The 21,295-nt window shown below is 40.8% G+C and overlaps 1 protein-coding gene across 8 annotated transcripts in view; it reads left to right on the forward strand.

The window, feature by feature from the left end:
* The window catches only part of CDK5RAP1 (CDK5RAP1 mitochondrial tRNA methylthiotransferase), a 40,826-nt gene extending 19,531 nt beyond the window's left edge, over window positions 1-21,295 (forward strand). For 6 of the 8 annotated variants that reach the window (XM_072736104.1, XM_026009883.2, XM_072736106.1 and 3 more), the window contains exons 9-14: window positions 1,686-1,783; window positions 3,108-3,163; window positions 6,450-6,580; window positions 9,150-9,299; window positions 16,143-16,283; window positions 21,015-21,295. In XM_072736104.1, the coding sequence (XP_072592205.1) occupies window positions 1,686-1,783; window positions 3,108-3,163; window positions 6,450-6,580; window positions 9,150-9,299; window positions 16,143-16,283; window positions 21,015-21,095 (657 nt within the window). In that variant the 3' untranslated portion in view covers window positions 21,096-21,295. The remainder of the gene's footprint in view (window positions 1-1,685; window positions 1,784-3,107; window positions 3,164-6,449; window positions 6,581-9,149; window positions 9,300-16,142; window positions 16,284-21,014) is intronic. The other 2 variants (XM_072736105.1, XM_072736108.1) reach the window with 1 other exon arrangement.

Consider the following 21,295-nt stretch of genomic DNA (forward strand, 5'->3'; position numbering starts at 1 on the left):
GAGTGTATAGCCTACATATGAAAACTTTTTGTTTTTTCGTTTTTTGTTTTGGTGAAATATCTGTCTTTTGGCCCCACCCCTACCTTTTCACCACTGGATTGCCTTCTTATTGAGTTCTAAAGGTTCTTTATGCATTCTTTTCTTTTCTTTTTTAAGAAATTTTATTCATGAGAGACAGAGGAAGAGACACAGGCAGAGGGAGAAGCATGCTCCCTGTAGGGAGCCTCTTACGGGACCTGATCCCAAGACCGTGTGGGATTCTGCCCTGAGCCAAAGGCAGATGCTAAACCACTGAGCCACCCAGGTGTCCCTCTTTATGTATTCTTGATATAAATCTTTTGTCAGCATATTTTCTAAGTCTTTTTTTTTTTAGTAATTCTTTTCTTTTTTTAAAATATTTTATTTTTTAAAGATTTATTTATTTATTTTAGAGAGCATGCAAACAAAGGGCAGGGGGAAGGACAGAGGGAGAGAGAGAGAGAGAGAATTTCAAGCTGACTTCCTGATGACTGCAGAGCCTGATGCGGGACTTGACCCCAGGACCTTGAGATCATGACCTGAACTGAAATCAAGAGTTGGATGCCGGGATCCCTGGGTGGCGCAGCGGTTTAGCGCCTGCCTTTGGCCCAGGGCGCGATCCTGGAGACCCGGGATCGAATCCCACATCAGGCTCCCGGTGCATGGAGCCTGCTTCTCCCTCTGCCTATGTCTCTGCCTCTCTCTCTCTCTCTGTGTGACTATCATAAATAAATAAAAATTAAAAAAAAAAAAAGAGTTGGATGCCTAACCGACTTAGCCACCTAGGCGCCCCTTAAGGATTTTATTTTTAAGTAATCTCTACACCTAGTATGGGGCTTGAACACAACCCTGAGATCAAGAGTTGCACATTCCATCAATTGGGCCAAGCAGGTGCCCCGTCTAGTTCGTTTCTTGATGATGTCTTTTTTTTTTTTTTAAAGATTTAAAAAATTTATTTATTCACGAGAGATGGAGAGAGTGAGAGAGAGCGAGAGAGAGAGAGGCAGAGACAGAGAGAGAAGTAGGCTCCATGCAGGGAGCCCAATGCAGGGCTCGATCCCGGGACTCCAGGATCAGGCCCTGGGCTGAAGGTGGCGCTAAACTGCTGAGCCACCCGGGCTGCCCTTAATAGTGTCTTTTTTAAATTTTTTTTTTTTTTTTTAAGATTTTATTTATTCATTCATGAGAGACACAGAGAGAGAGAGAGAGAGGGAAAGACACAGTCAGAGGGAGAAGCAGGCTCCATGCAGGGAGCCCGATGTGGGACTCGATCCCGGGACTCCAGGTTCAGGCCCTGGGCTGAAGGTGGCGCTGAACCGCTGAGCCACCCGGGCTGCCTGATAGTGTCTTTTAAAGTGGCTAATTAGTTTGAAAGTTAGATGAAACAAATACCATTTTTCCTTTCTTGTCTGTGTCAGCCCATGGCTTGAATCTGAGCTCCGCTTGCTTTCTTTACTCTTTAACAGAGATGCCATCAATGAAATGTCTGGGACAGACAGCATTGCTTGAGCAAAAGTAAAGGATTTGGGTAATTCATAGGTTTGATTTAATTGGCCAGTTAATTACTTGAAAATTAACCTTCGTAGAGAAACAGTGGACATGGCATTCGTTTCTGCAGGATTCTTTGGTGAGACTCTGATGATGTCTAATATGTTTTGTCTGATTAGGTTCTACAGCTGATTCATGAGAGAGACAACATCTGTAAACAGATCCACCTACCAGCCCAGAGTGGAAGCAGCCGTGTATTGGAGGCCATGAGGAGGGGGTCAGACTTGCTTGGGGAGGGGGCTTCCTGTACCTCTCCATGTTTTCTTATGGAACACACAATGTCTAAGAATGTAGTAGAGTGTGTGGCACATAGCAGTAGCTGCTCAATAAATATCTGTTCTAGGAATAAACTCATGGACATTATAAGCTTGCTTCTGTTTACTTCATAAGTAATAGACTAAGGACTGAATCATTCATGTCATTTGTTTAGTATGTTCTTTTTTGTTTTTTTGTAAGATTTATTTATTTATTTTAGAGAGAGGGCACGTGAGAGGGGGCAGAGTCTTAAGCAGACTATGCACTGAGCACAGAGCCAGACACGGGGCTTGATCTCATGACCCCGAGATCGCTACTTGATCCAAAACCAAGTCAGATGCTCAACTGACTGTGCTACTCAGGTGCCTATAGCATGTTTTTCTTTTAATTATTTACTATGTGGCACACTCTTTTTGAAACTGGAATCTTTCAGCTTCTAACATTAAAGTTTTTTAAGTCTTGGAATTTAAACATTGTGTGTTCACTTACTTCAGGACTAACATGTATTGCAGAGATAAGACTGAAGGGGTAAGATAACAAATGGCAAGCTGTATAGAACTAGTGCTTTGCCTTGTTTTCCACATTGGCAATTTTAGAGATCCTCAAGTGTTTAATCTGTCCTTTCTAAATAAAAAGGGCTACTTACCTATTTACTTATTTTTTTTTAAGATTTATTTATTTATTTGAGAGAAAGCTTGAGTGGGAGGGGCAGTAAGAGAAGGAGAGAGAATCTCCAGCAGACTCCTTGTTGAGTGTAGAGCCTGGCATGGGGCTTGATCTCAAGAGCTGAGAGTCTTGGGATGCCTGGGTAGCTCAGCGGTTGAGTGTCTGCCTTGACTCAGGGCGAGATCCCGGAGTCCCAGGATCGAGTCCCGCATCGGGATCCCTGCATGGAGCTTGCTTTTCCCTCTGCTTATGTCTCTGCCTCTCTCTGTGTCTCTCATGAATAAATAAATAAAAATCTTTTTTAAAAAAAGAGCCTATTATTTAACCTACTATGCCACTCAGGTGCCCCCTACTTGTTTTTAAAAAGGCTATTTAAAATAATGTATGTTCTTTAACTAAAGATTCATGGGCTGTAGATTAGGTTACACTACAGGATTTGGATCAAAAGGGCTCTTTTGGATACATTAACCTACTTTTGTACTATCTTGTGTGGATGAGGAGGGGTTGGTTATATGTGGTAATTCATAGTATCTTTTATTTTTTTATTTTTTTCTTTCATAGTAGTATCTTTTAAAGAAGACATTCATCTAAGCATTTTCTTTTTTTGTTCTTTATTGCAGATATTCAAGAGAAGCTTATGTGGAATTAATTCATCATATTAGAGAATCTATTCCAGGTACATTTAAGAAATGTATTCTTTTGAGCACATCATTCTACCAGTGACCACAGTGTTTTTTTTTTTTTTTAATTAATTTTTATTGGTGTTCAATTTACCAACATACAGAAAAACACCCAGTGCTCATCCCGTCAAGTGTCCGCCTCAGTGCCCGTCACCCATTCCCCTCCAACACCCGCCCTCCTCCCCTTCCACCACCCCTAGTTCGTTTCCCAGAGTTGGGAGTCTTTATGTTCTGTCTCCCTTCCTGATATTTCCCAACATTTCTTTTCCCTTCCTTTATATTCCCTTTCACTATTATTTATATTCCCCAAATGAATGAGAACATACACTGTCCTTCTCCAATTGACTTATTTCACTCAGCATAATACCCTCCAGTTCCATCCACGTTGAAGCAAATGGTGGGTATTTGTCGTTTCTAATTGCTGAGTAATATTCCATTGTATACATAAACCACATCTTCTTTATCCATTCATCTTTCGATGGACACCGAGGCTCCTTCCACAGTTTGGCTATTGTGGCCATTGCTGCTAGAAACATCGGGGTGCAGGTGTCCCGACGTTTCATTGCATCTGAATCTTTGGGGTAAATCCCCAACAGTGCAATTGCTGGGTCATAGGGCAGGTCTATTTTTAACTCTTTGAGGAACCTCCACACAGTTTTCCAGAGTGGCTGCACCAGTTCACATTCCCACCAACAGTGTAAGAGGGTTCCCTTTTCTCCGCATCCTCTCCAACATTTGTTGTTTCCTGCCTTGTTAATTTTCCCCATTCTCACTGGTGTGAGGTGGTATCTCATTGTGGTTTTGATTTGTATTTCCCTGATGGCAAGTGATGCAGAGCATTTTCTCATGTGCATGTTGGTCATGTCCATGTCTTCCTCTGTGAGATTTCTCTTCATGTCTTTTGCCCATTTCATGATTAGATTGTTTGTTTCTTTGGTGTTGAGTTTAATAAGTTCTTTATAGATTTTGGAAACTAGCCCTTTATCTGATATGTCATTTGCAAATATCTTCTCCCATTCTGTAGGTTGTCTTTGAGTTTTGTTGACTGTATCCTTTGCTGTGCAAAAGCTTCTTATCTTGGTGAAGTCCCAATAGTTCATTTTTGCTTTTGTTTCTTTTGCCTTTGTGGATGTATCTTGCAAGAAGTTGCTGTGGCCAAGTTCAGAATGGTGTTGCCTGTGTTCTCTTCTAGGATTTTGATGGACTCTTGTCTCACATTTAGATCTTTCATCCATTTTGAGTTTATCTTTGTGTATGGTGAAAGAGAGTGGTCCAGTTTCATTCTTCTGCATGGGATGTCCAATTTTCCCAGCACCATTTATTGAAGAGACTGTCTTTCTTCCAATGGATAGTCTTTCCTCCTTTATCGAATATTAGATGACCATACATTTCAGGGTCCACTTCTGGGTTCTCTATTCTGTTCCATTGATCTATGTGTCTGTTTTTGTGCCAGTACCACACTGTCTTGATGACTACAGCTTTGTAGTACAACCTGAAATCTGGCATTGTGATGCCCCCAGCTATGGTTTTCTTTTTTAAAATTCCCCTGGCTATTCGGGGTCTTTTCTGATTCCACACAAATCTTAAAATAATTTGTTCTAACTCTCTGAAGAAAGTCCATGGTATTTTGATAGGGATTGCATTAAACGTGTAATTTGCCCTGGGTAACATTGACATTTTTACAATATTAATTCTGCCAATCCATGAGCATGGAATATTTTTCCATCTCTTTGACCACAGTGTTTTTATCAGATACAGGCAATGCCTATGATACTACTTTTTATGCCTATCATACTCTTTATGCTTCTTTTGCTCTTCTTTATTTTCCTCTTCTTATTTTACTCCTTTCTGGTTTTTTAATGTCTTGCTAGATATTCACAAAGGTGTGGATCAGCTTGTGGCCTCAAGGCTAAAGAGATGTCTTTTCTATAGTCTTTGTGTTTCTGAACTTATGGGACAGACCTTGTTCCTTCTTGTTAGCTGGCAAAGTTAATTTGGTCTAAATTAGTTGAGAGCAATTGATATCTTTAAAAATGTGTACTTAGCAGTAATTCCTTTCCTATTATCTTAACTCTTACTCCCTTTTCTCTTTTCCCTTCCTCCTAATAAAATTAACTTTGTAGTCTTTTAATTTAGATTTGGTTGACAACGTCTACATTTGTTTCCAAATTTCTTTTTTTTTTTTGTAAAGGATTTTTATTTATGTTCATGAGAGACACACAGAGAGGCAGAGACAGGCAGAGGAAGAAGCAGGCTCCCTGTGGAGAGCTGGATTTAGGACTAGATCCCAGGACTCTGGGATCACAACCTGAGCCAAAGGCAGACACTCAACCACTGAGCCACCCAGGTGCCCCCTTTTTTAAGATTTTATTTAAAAAATTTATAAAAGATTTGCTTTATAAAGACTTATTTATTTATTAGAGAGAGAGTGCACATGCCAGGGAAGGAACAGAGGGAGAGGGAGAGAAGCAGGCTTCTTACTCAATGTGGAGCACCATACAGGGCTCGACCTCATAACCCTGAGATCATGACCTAAACCTAAACCAAGAGTCCAACACTTAACTGACTAAGCCACAAAAGTAAGGGTACTCAGTTGGTTAAGCATCCAGTTCTTGGTTTCAGCTTAAGTCATGATCTCAGGGTCATGAGATCACACTCTCTGAATGCAGAGTCTGCTTGAGATTCTCTTCCTTTCTCTCTGCCCCTCTCCCGCTTGTATGCATGCTTTCTCCCTCTAAAATAAATAAATCTTAAAAAAAAAGAGCAAAGGGGGCATGTGGGTGGCTTGGTCGGTTGAGCTCAGGTCATGATGTTAGGGTCCTGGAATAATCAAGCCCTGCATCTGGCTCTTCACCCAACATGGAGTCTGCTTGTCCTTCTCCCTCTGCTTCTCTTCCTGCTGTCTCAAATGAAAAAATAAAATTTTAGAAAAAAAGTATATGTTTTTATGAGGTATTGCAAGGTTTTTACCAGTAAAAGAAAGACCAGTTTGAAAATGTGGACTCCTGCTGTGTCTCTAAATCCAATATTTGAAGTAAAAATGCCTTTTCTGTTGCTGAGGAGAATATAGACTTAGAAGCCAGGCTCTGGCGTGAGAACATGCTAGATAAGCAGGCCTATCCCATCTTGCTCTATAATGACTATTCTGTTTCACTTGCACATGGGCTTAGCAGCTCTAGGAAAGGTTTGCAATTGCTTTTCATCCTTTGTAACCCACAAGTGCCAAAGGCTTCTCTCCGTGGTAAGCAGCAGTGACATGTTGTCATTTGTCACGTGTTGCAGGTGTGAGCCTCAGCAGCGATTTCATTGCTGGCTTTTGTGGTGAGACAGAGGAAGATCACCTCCAGACAGTGTCTTTGCTTCGGGAAGTTCAGTACAACATGGGCTTCCTTTTTGCTTACAGTATGAGACAGGTAAGCCCTGGAATGGAGGAGGAGCTACTTCTGTACTGACACTGACATAATTACTGACCAGTTTCTGGTTGCTTGTAGACACTGGGAAGAAAAAACAATGGCAGTGAGGCAGTCCTTGAGAAGCCATTAGGATCTTATTTACCACTCATTTCTTTATTTTTTCTAGTCAACCTGTCTACTATTTTATCCAATTCAGTGATTTGAGATGAAAATGGATTGCTTTTGACAATATTTGTTTTCATAAAATATTGTAAATTATCTTTAGGTTGTTTAGAATTTTTTTAAAAAAATAATTAACTTATTCATTTATTCATGAGAGACAGACAGAGAGAGAGAGAGAGAGAGAGAGAGAGAGAGGCAGAGACACAGGCAGAGGGAGAAGCAGACTCCATGCAGGGAGCCTGACGTGGGACTTGATCCCGGGTTTCCAGGATCACACCCTGGACCGAAGGCAGCGCTAAACCACTGAGCCACCTGGGCTGCCCAGATTGTTTAGAATTGGAATGTGGAAGTAGGGATGCTATTCTCCTTATAAGAAAACTAAAATCATTTCTCCATATGCAGGACTTGTTTGGCTTACAAATGTGATGTGTTTTACAGATGAATCTTGTCCAACTAGCCATCCTCAGCTATTTTCGTTTTCATTTTTTCAGGCCAAGTGAACCTACTGATAGCCACTATAGATTTTCTCTTGTAACATAAATTCCCAGGAAAATCAAGCAGAAGGAGATAAGGAAAGGGAGAGTAATGTGTTTTGCTGCAGAGAGAGGATAGTTCTGGTCTGCTGCCATTTCCTCAATGGCAGGGATCAATTTACATGGGTCATTTCTCATTCCTCCAGTCACCTCAATGGGTTTGAATGACCACACTTTGGCATAGAGATTTTCCTCTTATACTGTACTTTTATATAGCTCAGTGGTTCTTCAACTATGTTATAAGCTTTTTCAACTATGTTATAAGGTTTTGTACATAAAACTTAAAAAAAAAAACTGTACACACACACATACATGTATACACCTCATCCATGGTTTTGGACAATTTAAAGGCTTTCCAAGGATAATTTTTTTTTTAAAGTTTTTATTTATTCATTCATGAGAGACAGAGAGAGAGAGGCATAGACATAGGCAGATGGAGAAACAAGCTCCCTGTGGGGAGCCTGATATGGGACTCCATCCCAGGACTTCGGGATCATGCGCTGAGCCCAAGGCAGACGCTCAGCCACTGAGCCACCTAGGTGTCCCTAAATTTTCTTTTAAAAATTTTTTTGGACTAGGTAATACAAGCTTGTTATATAAAATTCAAAAGTTCAAAATAGTATTCAATGAGAAATCCTTGTTCTTCCTTCTTCCTACATTGCCTAGTTTTTGAATTCCTTCCTTGAAGGCAACCACTCTTCTTTATTCTTCTTTATTCATGAGAGACATACAGAGAGAAAGAGACACAGGCAGAGGGAGAAGCAGGCTCCCCTCAAGGAGCCTGATGTGGGATTCCGTCCTGGATTCCGGATCCTGGGATTATACCCTGCACTCAAGGCAGATGCTCAACCACTGAGCCACCCAGGCGTCCCTATGTGTTCTTGTTACACCAAAGTTGTCATACATGTTGATCTGTACCTTATTAAGAGTATGTTTTGGAGAGAAATCATATTAGTACATACGGAGTTGCTGTGTTGTTACTTATTTAAAAGATATTATTTGATACATATAGAGAGAGCACAAGCAAGTGGAACAGCAGGCAGAGGGAGAAGGAGAAGCAGGCTCCCCCCTGAGCAGAGGGCCCAACTTGGGGCTCTACGCCAGGACCCTGGGATCATGACCTGAGCCTAAGGCAGATGCTTAACCAACTGAACCACCTAGGTGCCCTGAGTTATTGCATTACTTTTTTGCTGGTGTAATATTCTATTATGTAGATAAAGCATAATTTGTTTTACTAATAACCCATTGATAAACATTTAGGCTTCCTTGCATTTTGTGTCTTATAAATAGTGCTAAGTATAAGTAACATGGTACATAAGTTATTTAGTATATTTATATAAAGGTTACTTTTGTATCCCTTAAATATATTAAGAACAATTTTGAGTCCATGATTTTCATGTACTAGATTTAGAATTTAACCCTTGCACAAATGTGACTTGACTGCATAGTTACCTTTTTCTCTTAGAATGAGAGAGCTAGAGAACCCTCCTGACATGGCTTAGATTCCTGTACATATGTCTGTAATTTGTAGGTGGAATGAATCTGGTCTGCCTCTCTACCTTAGGAATGGATTCTATGGGGGGACACCTGGGTGGCTCAGTCAGTTAAGCATCTGACTCTTGATTTTGGCTCAGGTCATGATTCAGGATCCTGGGATCGAGCCCCTCGTCAGGCTCCCTGCTCAGTAGGGAGTCTGCGTGAAGATGATCTTTTTTGGTCTCCCTTTGCCCCTTCCCCTGCTCATATTCACCTGCACACACTCTCACTCTCTCTCTAAAAGAAGTAAATCTTTTTTTTAAAAAAAGATTTAACGGAGGGAAGAAAAAAAAGTGATTCTATGAGTCCTTGTTTTCCTCTCTCTCTTTTTTTAATAGAAGACCCGGGCATATCACAGATTGAAAGATGATGTTCCAGAAGAGGTAAAATTAAGACGTTTGGAGGAACTTATTACTGTCTTTCGAGAAGAAGCAACAAAAGCCAACATGGCCTCTGTGGGTTCTACTCAGCTGGTGTTGGTGGAGGGGGTAAGGTCATATGTATATTTTTTGTTTGTTTGTTTGTTTTGGAACATAGTATGTCTCTTTTTATTTAGATCTTTGATTTTTTTCATCAGATTTTTTGTGTTTTTTTGTGTTAAGGATCCTTTTTTTTGTGTGTGTGTGTGTATGTGTGTGTTAAGGATCCTATATGTATTTTGTTAGATTTACACCTGATTATCTTTTTTTTTCAGCTATTATAGTTGCTACTGTATTTTTAAATTATAAGTGTTTCTTGTGTTCATTATATTGTACAGAAATAATTGAATTTTGTGTGTTTATCTTGTATTCTGTGACCTTGCTGAAATCAGTAGTCCTAGGAGTCTTTTTGGTATTTTCCTTGGGATTTTCTGCATAGGTAATCATGTCATTATGTTTTTTTCCTTCCTTCCTGATCTTCCAAGCTTCCTTCTTTTATCTTTTCCTTTCTGTTTAGAAAACTTCCTTTAGACACCCTGGCAGCAGATTGTCTTTCTTCATCATGTTTTGATTTCTCCTTCATTCCTGAAAGATATTTTTGTACTTAGCAACAGAAGGATTAGGGAAAAGTATGTCTGCACCATCTTTTGGAAGCAGTATCATATGTATGTTTTTAGAATCATTTTTATCTGTCTTTAATCCTTTTTAAAAATATTTTTATTTTTTAAAATTTTTTGACGATTTTATATTCTTAATTAACCTCTACCCAACATAGGGCTCACCACAATCCCGAGGTCAGGAGTTGCACACTCTACCAACTGAGCCAGCCAGGCATCACATTTTCTTAGAAATGTACTGCGTTTCAGGAATTTTGGGGTTCCTCTGGGCTTCTGTGGTCAAGCCTGGGAACCTAGCCATTAGATCACTAAACAGATGGATTAAGGGGTGAGTTTGGGAGCGTGAAGCTATATGCTGCAGCCCTTGGAGAGGAGGAGAAGGAGAGAGATGGGCTCTTTCTGTGACTTCTCCCAAGGCTTGGATTGAGAAAAAAAGAGTCCTCTTCCAAGCCTTAGGATATGGTAGCATCAAAGCCACTGATTTCCTGGCATTTGTGTTTGTTAGGACTCTGGTATTTAGTAATTTCATCAAGCCATTCAGTCTAAGACGAAAGGAATTCTTTTTTGTACTTCAAGGGTGTCTTGTGGAGCCCAAGGGCAGGAACACTGCAGGTGTTTAGAAAGGACTGTACTCAGTTTGGGAAGCCCTTCAGGTTCATACTTTCTTGTCTCCTCTTTAGACCAGCTTTTCCTGTTTCTTCATCTTTGTTGCAGAGCACAGCAGCCCTGTTGTTCCTGTGTTTGCATAGTGTAGTTCTAGCTATTCACAGACCAAAATAGTGTCTCTCAGCCCCAGCTCCAATTTTCAGAGGGGAAATCATCTGGGTTAGGGTATCTTCCTGTGGTCTAGACTGGCAGTTGGCCAATGGATGGTGATGTTGAGCTAGTGTAATACCCCAGAAGGTATTTGCCTAACTAAATGTTTTGTAATTTAGGGTATCAGCTGTGATTCTGGAGATCTGTACATGTGCATGCCTATTAGCAGTCTACATTTTATCCATTTTATTGTATTCCCAGCTCTCCTCGCAGAATGAGGAGAATAGTGTATTTGTCTTTTTTTTTTAAATTTGTCTTTTGAATGAATGAATAAGTACTGAAAGTTTACTAATCTGTGTCTCTGACCTCATCAGTTTTACAGAGAACCTATGGTAATTAAATAAATCAAAACAAGATTCTTTGTTATGCATCTATCATAAGTGGGTACTCACTTGTGGCTAGAGAATAAGTGGAATTTTCAGGGCTAGCAGTTGGGAGTCTTTACTTTCTTTTATTTTTTATTTTATTTTATTTTATTTTTTAAAGATTTTATTTATTCATGACAGACACACAGAGAGGAAGAGAGTGAGGCAGAGACACAGGCAGAGGGAGAAGCAGGCTCCATGCAGGGAGCCCGATGTGGATCTCCATCCTGGGTCTCCAGGATCCGGCCCTGGGCTGAAGGCGGCGCTAAACTGCCGAGCCACCTGGGCTGCCCATCTTTACTTTCTTTTAGAGGAGACTTTCCTTCCTTTAGTCTTGGTCAATTTAAAACTTCAGGTTCCTATATCCAGAGTGGCAGAGAAGATGGTGATAACTCATGTATACTGAGCATTTACTGTCTGCAAGGAACTGAGGACTTTTTTTTTTTTAAAGGAACTGTGCACTTTATGGTCATTAGCACATTGAGTCCTACCACATTTTCTTTAGTTCCTTTTTTTTTTTTTAAAGATTTTATTTATTTATTCATGAGAGACACACAGAGAGAGGCAGAGACACAGGCAGAGGGAGAAGCAGGCTCCATGCAGGGAGCCTAAAGTGGGACTTGACCCTGGGTCTCCACGATCACACCCTGGGCTGAAGGTGGCACTAAACTGCTGAGCCACCCGGGCTGCCCTCTACCACAGTTTTTAGAGGTAGTGCTATTATTAGCCCTTTTATGAGATGAAAGCAGAGATTCAGAGAAGTATAATCATTTCCTGAAGGTCATACAGCTAGTAAGGCAGAGCCAGAATTTGACTTCGGTCTTTCTCGTTTTAGAGCCTCTAAGCAACCTTCCCTCCCTCCTCCTTTTTTTAAATTATGGGGAATTGGGATCCCTGGGTGGCGCAGCGGTTTGGCGCCTGCCTTTGGCCCAGGGCGCGATCCTGGAGACCCGGGATCGAATCCCACATCGGGCTCCCGGTGCATGGAGCCTGCTTCTCCCTCTGCCTGTGTCTCTGCCTCTCTCTCTCTCTCTGTGACTATCATAAATAAATAAATAAAAAATTAAAAAAAAAATTAAAAAAAAAATAAATAAATTATGGGGAATTAAAAAAATACATAGATATAGAAAGAATAGTATAATGAATGTCCATGCACTCATTAACAAACCTCAACAACTGTCAGTACAGTGTTAATCATGGCTAATCTTGTTTCATCTTTACTGCCTCCCGTTGGATTGTTTTGAAGCAAGTACCTTATATATCATATTTTACATATTATACTTACACATCATAGTATTTTGTCAGTAAATGTTTTAGTATATACATCTTTATTTAGTTATTTTTTAAATTTTTATTTATTTTATGATAGTCACACACAGAGAGAGAGAGAGAGAGGCAGAGACACAGGCAGAGGGAGAAGCAGGCTCCATGCACCGGGAGCCTGACGTGGGATTCGATCCCGGGTCTCCAGGATCGCGCCCTGGGCCAAAGGCAGGCGCTAAACCGCTGCGCCACCCAGAGATCCCTATATACATCTTTAAAAGATAAAAGATAAGGACTCTTTTTTTTAAAAAAAAGGTTTATGTATTTATTTTAGAGAGAGAGTGTGGGAGGGGGAGACGGAGAGGGAAAGAGAGACTTGAGCACAGAGCCTGGTTTGATCTCAACACCCTGAGATCAGGACCTGAGCCAAAATCCAGAGTTGGATGCTCAACTGACTATGCCACCCAGGTGCCCTAAGATAAGGACTCTTTTTTTTTTTTTTTTTTTTTTTTTTTTTTGTTTTATTTATTTATTTATTTATTTACGAGAGTCACAGAGAGAGAGAGAGGCAGAGACACAGGCAGAGGGAGAAGCAGGCTCCATGCACTGGGAGCCCGACGTGGGATTCGATCCCGGGTCTCCAGGATCGCGCCCTGAGCCAAAGGCAGGCGCCAAACCGCTGCGCCACCCAGGGATCCCGATAAGGACTCTTTTAAGAAAAAAAAATCCAACATCATACTATCATATGTGAAATAATTGATAATTGTTTGTTAATATTATCAGATATTTAGTCTGTTTCAATTTCAGTTTGTCTTTTTTTTTTTTTTTTTTTTTAATATTTTATTTACTTATTCATGAGAGAGAGAGAGAAGCAGAGACACAGGCAGAGGGGGAAGCAGGCTCCATGCAGGGAGCCTGATGTGGGACTTGATCCTGGGATCCCAGGATCATGCCCTGGGCTGAAGGCGGTGCTAAACCGCTGAGCCACCCGGGCTGCCCCCGTTTGTCTTATAAATGTTCTTTTAGCGTTGGTCTGTTCAAATCACAGAACCTGTGTAAAATAATCACAGACTTACAGAAAAGTTGCAATATAGTACCAAGAATTTTTTTCTTTGACTCATTTGAGAGTTAGTTGTTGACTAATGCCCTCAACCCCCTCAAATACTGTAGTATATGTTTTATATAAACAGGGACATTCTTCTACATAACTACAAGTACAACCATCAAAATCAGGAAATTAATCTTGTTAGATATCTGCCATCTAGCCCTCTGACCCTATTTAAGTTTCTCCACTTGTCTCAGAACTGTCCTTTATAGGAAAAAGATTCAATTCAGTGTCACATGTTACATTAATTTCCTGTCTGTCTAGAACAATTCCTCAGTCTTTCTTGGCTTTTATAATCTTGTCACTTGATTATGGGCCAGTAATTTTGTAGAACGTTCCTTAATTTGAGTTGTCTAAAGAGTATACTTGTGATAAGATTCAGGTTATATATTTTAGGCAGGAATATTAAAGGAATGATATTGTGTTCTTCTTAATTGTATCCTTTGGGGTGGCATGCGGTTTTGATTATCTCATTACTGGTGATATCAATTTTGAACATTTCATTAAGGTGTTGTCTGCTAGGCTTGTTGACTGAAAAGTTACTCTTTTCCTTTTGTAACTCGTTAAGTGTTTTGTAAGGAGATGGTGGGGAATCTTTTTAAATCTTACCTGACTGGTGTTTCCCTAAAGTAGTATTAGTTTAAGAACTAAACTTCTGGGATTCCTGGGTGGCGCAGTGGTTTGGCGCCTGCCTTTGGCCCAGGGCGCGATCCTGGAGACCCAGGATCGAATCCCACATCGGGCTCCCGGTGCATGGAGCCTGCTTCTCCCTCTGCCTCTCTCTGTGTGTGTGTGTGTGTGACTATCATAAATAAAAAAAAAAAAAAAAAAAAAAAAAAAAAGAACTAAACTTCTTCCTGTGTCTTTGATCACTGAAGAATATAGTATGAAGTTGGAGCTTGTTTTTTTTTTTTTTTTTTTTTTAAGTAGGCTCCATGCCCAGCATGGAGCTCAGTGCAGTTTTGAACTCATGACCCTGAGGTCAAGACCTGAGCTAAGATCTGGGGTTAGAGGCTTAACCAATTGAGCCATCCAGGCGCCCTGGGAGCTTGATTTTTCTAAGAACAAATTATCTTTTGGACTGTCTTTGACCATTTGTTTTATTCATTCATTCATTCATTCATTCATTCATTTTTTATTTTTTTAAAAGATTTTATTTATTTTTTCATGAGAGACACAGAGAGCGAAAAAGGGGAGCAGAGACATAGGCAGAGGGAGAAGCAGGTTCCATGCAGGGAGCCCGATGTGGGACTCGATCCCAGGACTCCAGGATCATGCCCTGGGCTAAAGGCAGATGTTTAACCACTGAGCCACCCAGGCGTCCCTCATTTATTTTTTAAAAAGATTTTATTTATTTGACAGAGAGCATGAGTTGGTGGGTTGGGCAGGGAGAGGCAGAGGGAGAAGCAAATTCCCTGCTGAGCAGGGAGCCCAGTGTGGGGCTCAGTCCCAGGACGCTGGAACCATGACCTAAGCCAAAGGCAGATGCTTAGCTGACTGAGCCAGCCAGGTACACCCCCACACACACCCCGAGCCAGACTTTCCATAGCTGTTAATGTAGTAGATTTACAGTACCAGGCAAGATGTCATCACCATCAATGTCAGTATAACAGGTGACTCTTCAGTGCCCCTAATCTAGGGACAAAGGCTTTAGCAGTGGAGAGGGGTAGAGGGAGAATCAGACTCCCAGGGATCCTCGGGTGGCTCAGTGGTTTAGCGCCTGCCTTGGGTCCAGGGCATGATCCTGGAGTCCAGGGATCGAGTCCTGCATTAGGCTCCCTGCATGGAGCCTGCTTCTCCCTCTGCCTGTGTCTCTGCCTCTCTCTCTCTGTGTCTCTCATGAATAAATAAAATCTTAAAAAAAAAAAAAAAAAGCAGATTCCCAGTTGAGCAGAAAGCCCGATGTAGGACTCAATTCTGGGACCCTGGGATCATGACTTGAGGTAAAGCCACTTAGCTGATTGAGCCACCCAGGTACCCCATGGCCATTTGTTTTAACCGCAGATAGGGCATCATGTAACATGTATAATGTAATACACTTACAATAATAAACTCTTCTCTTATTTAGAGTGGTTTTATTATTCTCCTGACCTTGTCTTCTATATGTTGTGATGGAGACTCTGGTGTCATGTCTTCCTGTTCATTAGAAGCAAGTAACTCAGGCCAAACAACCCCAGAACATTCCCGAGTGATTAATATGAGACTAGGTATAGTGAAAGTCAGTTTGCCACCTGCATCACCCATATGTCATTGCCTTGCCTTCAGGATTGTTGGAAGTCCACTCCTAAGGAAGGTGATTCCTTTTTTTTTTTTTTTTTTTTAAGATTTTATTCATTTATTCATGAGAGACACACACAGAGAGAGAGAGAGAGAGAGAGAGAGAGAGGCAGAGACATAGGCAGAGGGAGAAGCAGGCTCCCTGCAGGGAGCCCGATGTGGGGTTCAATCCCAGGACTCCGGGGTTTCAACCTGAGCCAAAGGCAGATTCCCAGGAAGGTGATTCTTTAATCAAAGACTGATTGAGTACTTTATTAAGATATAGACAGCAAAACTTTATTGAGTTTCTATAGTTTGTCATGCACTCTCCTTGTTGGTGAAGCAGCAGTAAACACTTCAGTGACTGCTTGATTAAGGAATGCTCTGTAAGTAAGACCTTTAGGGATCTGAGGCAGAGAAAGCATAATTTCTGCTATCCCAGAACTGGTAATTGTGACAGATTCATAAAATGTCTCTGTTCTTTCTGCAGCACAGTAAACGCTCTGCCACTGATCTATGTGGCCGGAATGATGGAAACCTTAAAGTGATCTTCCCCGATGTAGAGATGGAGGACATTAATAATTCTGACGTCAAGGTCAGAGCTCAGCCTGGGGACTATGTACTGGTGAAGGTAAGGTGTCCTTTTGGGCTTTTGGCTTGCATTGTGAGATGGATGTTGGGTTAGATAATTTGGGGGAATGGAATTTCTTCAGGGGAAATTTTTTAGTGAAATAAAAATCTCTTCTCAGCCTGAACAATGAAAGGACACCTTGAATTGAATTTTAAACTGCTCCCAACTAATACCTTTCTGTCTTTCTTCTCCTTTCTTCTGTCTTAAAGGGTTCTTTTTGGGAATTTGGTGAGATTAGAGTACGTAGTAGCATACAGTTCCCTACTATAGAGAGACTAGGAAGTGTAAGTGATTCTGAGTGAGTTGATCATCTCTCTTGTCAGAGATGAGCATACTCTCTAAGGTCTCTGATATCCTAGGTATCCCTCACTTCTGGACTAGCAGATGGAGGTGAATGGCTGTGGGATTTCCCCTTTCTTCCCTCCTTCCTGTACTTTCTTTCTACCTCCTTATCATACTGTACAGGTCTGTTAGTGCCATCTTCCTTTCCTTCTGGTCCACATGTCCACTTTACCCCAGAACCAAAGCCTGACAGGACACATACTGATGGTAGGCAGGAATAAAGCCACTTCTTCCAAACCGAGGTCTGAAGAATCTACAGAAGAGAGAAATGGAGAGAGGGTGATTCTTTTTTCTGCTGATGCTGATCAGTATAATATCCTTTGTCCTGTTCCCTCATGCCTAACCCTTTACTCTACTTTCTGTCCTTGCTTTTATTGTCACATCTGTCTTGTAATGGGGGCCATGGTTTGTGGCTTTCAGTTGAAGAAGGCATGTAACTTCTTTGGATTGACCTGGAAATTTTACCATCACTGAGATGTTCGGTTCTGTCCATCTGACAAAAACATAAAACACATTCAGTTTGCTGGTTGGTCCTATTTCCTTCTGGCTTTGTTTCAACTGAGCTTTGTCTTACTTTAAGAATTTACTAAGTGGAATAATTCCTAATAGGCAACAATGTGATTGATTTGGAAATAATTCTTCATAGGCTTCTCCATTTGTTGTTTTTTTAGGACACTTTCGTTTTTTTTATTTCTTTGTCTTGAATGTTTGCTTTTGGTTTTTAGTTACTTTCTCACATCTCCTGCTTTCTTTTCACTTTAGCTAAGGGTTACTTGAAAAAAGGATGAGGTTGGTGTGCTGGGTTTTATTGTTAGTTCGATACTCTTTTATGTAATGGAAAAATTCCATCTGTCAAGAAAGGTAGAAAGTTGATGCTGTATTACTTGCTACTCCTTTTTTGTTCCCAAGTGACCTAAACCTCACAGGAAAGATTTAGTGGAAGGATCAAAATAAAGAAGTTCTGTGAAGCAGAGGTTCTGTGGGTTTCTCTGTTGTTCCTTCCTCTGCTGTTCTCATTTCTCTTCACAGAGAGTCTCTAGACTAGAGATAGATACACTCATATATTTTGATTTTTTTAGTTTTTTTTTTTTTTTTAAGTTTTTAAAATAAGTAATCCCGGTACCCTACATGGGGCTTGAACCTATAACCCCAAGATCAGGGGTTGCGTGCTCCACCGATTGAGCCAGCTAGGTGCCCTAGATTTCACTTTCTTGTCTCCTTTTTTGTCTGGTGCTTATTTGGCTAAACCCCAACCCTGGTGAAAGTGGTTATCTTCTTATTTTGCATCTGCAGCCTAGCAGCTGAACATTGCTAGGGAAAAGCATACAGATAATCTTTATTACATAGATTAGGTCAGATGATGGTGATTAAAAACTCAAAATACAATGGCTAAAATATGGTAGTTCTCTTTTACATAAAAATCTAGATATGGAAGGTCCAGAACTGGTGATTGGGATGGTTTTGTGATCATCAGGGGTCCAGGCTCCTATCTTTTGCCCTGCTGTGTGTGGTCTCCATTCTTAAGGTTATCCTAGATGGTTGCTCCAGCTACGATGTCCATATTCTAACTAGCAAGAAAAATATCTTCCTTCTTCCTTCTTCCAGGAAGGAAAAAGAGCAGGAAAGGGCATACTCTCTTCCTTTCAGGGCAGTTTGTGGGAGTTTCCCCACACTTTTTATAACATATCAGGCTGCAAAGAAGCTGAGAAGTGTGGTCTTCATTCTGAATGATCAGATGCCCAGCTAAAAATTGGGTTTTGTTAGGAAGAGGAGGAGTGTTGGGAGACAAATAACAGTCTTTGTCACATGAATCCAGCTGCATTCAGTTCAAATTTGTGATGATGAAACTTACATGAGCACTCAGCATGACCCTGAAATCCTGATCCTACTATATTTCCCTAGTAAATTGACTTTTCCTACTTTTTCTCCTTAAATCTTTACTCACCTATCTAAACTTTTTCTCAGCTGATATCTTTGCCTCATATTTCATGAAGAAAAGCAATATAATCAGATGAAGCCTTATTGTCTCATTATTTCCACTGGCTCATTCATATCCCTACTCATACATGCTGTCCAGTCATATGGGACTTTATAGGAAACATCTTCATTTTCTGTTACACTGTCCCTGTATATTTTCCTTTCCATTCCTTCTCATCCTCTCAAGATTTACATTTATATCCTTTCTCTTTTGCATCTTAAGCTTCATGTAGCCAAAATAGAATGAATTTTTTATTGCAAATTTCTTCTTTTTAAGCCTTCCCCATCTCAGTAAATGGCACACTCAGTTGCTCAAGCTAAAAATATAGGGCTCATCCTAGATATTCACTTTTCTTTTCTTTATCAGCAGTTCATCTGTTTCAGCTCGCTTATGGAATGTATCTTGAAGCTGCCTATTTCTTTACGTCTCCAAACTATCATCATTTCTTGGCTAGGAGATTTCAGCAGCCTTCTCAGGATTTTCTGCTTCTGTATTTTAAAGATGAATTATTTTATTGAAGCATATCATAAATGTAGAAAATTGCCCATATTATAATACTTGATGAATTACCACAAAGTGATCCTACCCCTGTAACTACCACATGGATCAAGAAATAGACTATTTTCAGAACCTCAGAGGCCTTCATGTTCCTACTCATCACTCTTTTTCCCTACATCGTAATTTTCTTCTTATTATTCTCCTTCTTCTTTTCTTCTTCTTCTTCTTTTTTTTTTTTTTTTTTTTTGAGAGAGTGTGAGAGAGCAGGGGAGAGGCAGAGGAGGAGAGAGAATCCCAAGCAGCTCAACATTCAGCATGGAGCCCATTGTGGGGCTCAATCCCGCCACCCTGAGATTATGACCTGAGCCAAAATCAAGAGTCAGATGCTCAACCAACTAAGCCACCCAGGCACCTCTACATCCGAATTTCTAATACCATTGTTTAGTTTTGTGTATTTTTGTTACAAAATTGAATTGTACAGTGTGTATTTTTGGTGCTTGTCTTCTTTTCCTCAGTCTTATGTTGTACAGTTCATCCGTGATAATATTTATCCATGAATATATTACAATTTGTTTATGTGTTGTACTATTTTTATATTTTTTAAAGATTTTATTTATTTATTAATGAGAGACAGAGACAGAGACACAGGCAGAAGGAGAAGCAGGCTCCACGCAGGGAGCCTGATGTGGGACTCGATCCCGGGTTTCCAGGGTCACACCCTGGACTGAAGGTGGCGCTAAACTGCTGAGCCACCCGGGCTGCCCCTGTGTTGTACTATTGATGGCTATTTTGGTTGTTTCCATTTTGGAGCTGTTATGAATGGTATTGCTACGACTATTCCTGTACATGTGTTTTAGTGCACATATGTATTCATTTCTATTGGATATATGGCCTAGAATTGCTGGGTCATAGAGTGCATATAACAGAACCAGCCAAAGTAAAGGTACCATAGTGCACTCCCCCAGCAGTGCATGGAAATTCCAAAGGCTTCATATTCCCCACTTCCATCCTTGCCCTCCTCTTGTCTGTCTGCCCCACAGTAGTTGCTGTGGCCTTTCTTAATTAGATCACTCACTCCTCTGCTTAAGCCCTCATTGGAACCAGCATGAAACACAGTGTCTGAGGCCTTATATGATCTGTCCTAGCAACCTTTCCAACCTCCTGCCCCCTCTATTCTTCTAAATCTCTTTCCTCTAGCCTTGATGGCCTTTTTTTTGCTCCTCAGACCTAGTTCTAGTGTCAGAGACTTTGCACATGTTGTGTTGTTTGGGAGGCTCTTGATTTTTATGTGACTGCTGTCTTTTTAACCTTCTGTTTCTCTCTGAAATGTCACTTCCTTGAAAAGCCTCTTTAGGGAAGCTAAAGCAGTTTCCCTTTATCACATCAGCCCATTTTATCTTTGTGACACTTTTCAGTGCTTGAAGTTATCCTTGGTTACTTATTTTTGCTGGTCTTCTCCTGAGAGCTCCTTTGGGGTCACATGCTTTCAGTTCTCAATTAGAGAGAAAAAGAGAGTTTTTCTTGCCAAATTTTGGTCATAAATATCCTAAGGAAGTATTTGACTAGTAAGCCTAAACCACAGCTTACCCCTGGGGTTAGGAGGGCAGGGTCTATGATGGGCAGCTCATACCAGAAACTTACGGTTGGTGCTAGAGAAGAGCCATCTCCTAAGAGAAAAAGGGGAAGTGGTAGTTGGGACTTAACTATTAGACTTCTTAAATTATACATATTACCACTGTATTAGATGTCTCTTCCTTCCAGGATTGGGGGCACATGGGAACCATGCAGTCTCTGCTAGCTTGACACCACCTCCATTAGATCTCTATTGGTGGCCTCTCCTCAGGAGGCCCCACATTAAGTCCCTCAAGTGCAGTCCTGGTTACCTTGTTTTCTTCTGACTGGTTTTCTTTCAGATCACGTCCACCAGCTCTCAGACACTTAAAGGACATGTTCTCTGCAGGACCACCCTGAAGGACTCCTCAGCATATTGCTGACCTGAGTGGATGGTGTTAGAGTTGACATGGGCTGTCCTTCCCAACAGGAAGGGAGATATGACTGGTCACTAATGAAAGAGGTAGAACTTCTGGAGACAAGCTGCAAGTGGTAAAGCAACTTTATGTCAAATGGAAAATGTATCTCTTTGCTGCTATGTGAACAGCTTTTACAGTCATTAAATTTGCCAAAAGTAAAGTGA

This window comes from Vulpes vulpes, chromosome 14 (genome assembly GCF_048418805.1).
Source record: "Vulpes vulpes isolate BD-2025 chromosome 14, VulVul3, whole genome shotgun sequence".
Taxonomy (NCBI): Eukaryota; Metazoa; Chordata; class Mammalia; order Carnivora; family Canidae; genus Vulpes; species Vulpes vulpes.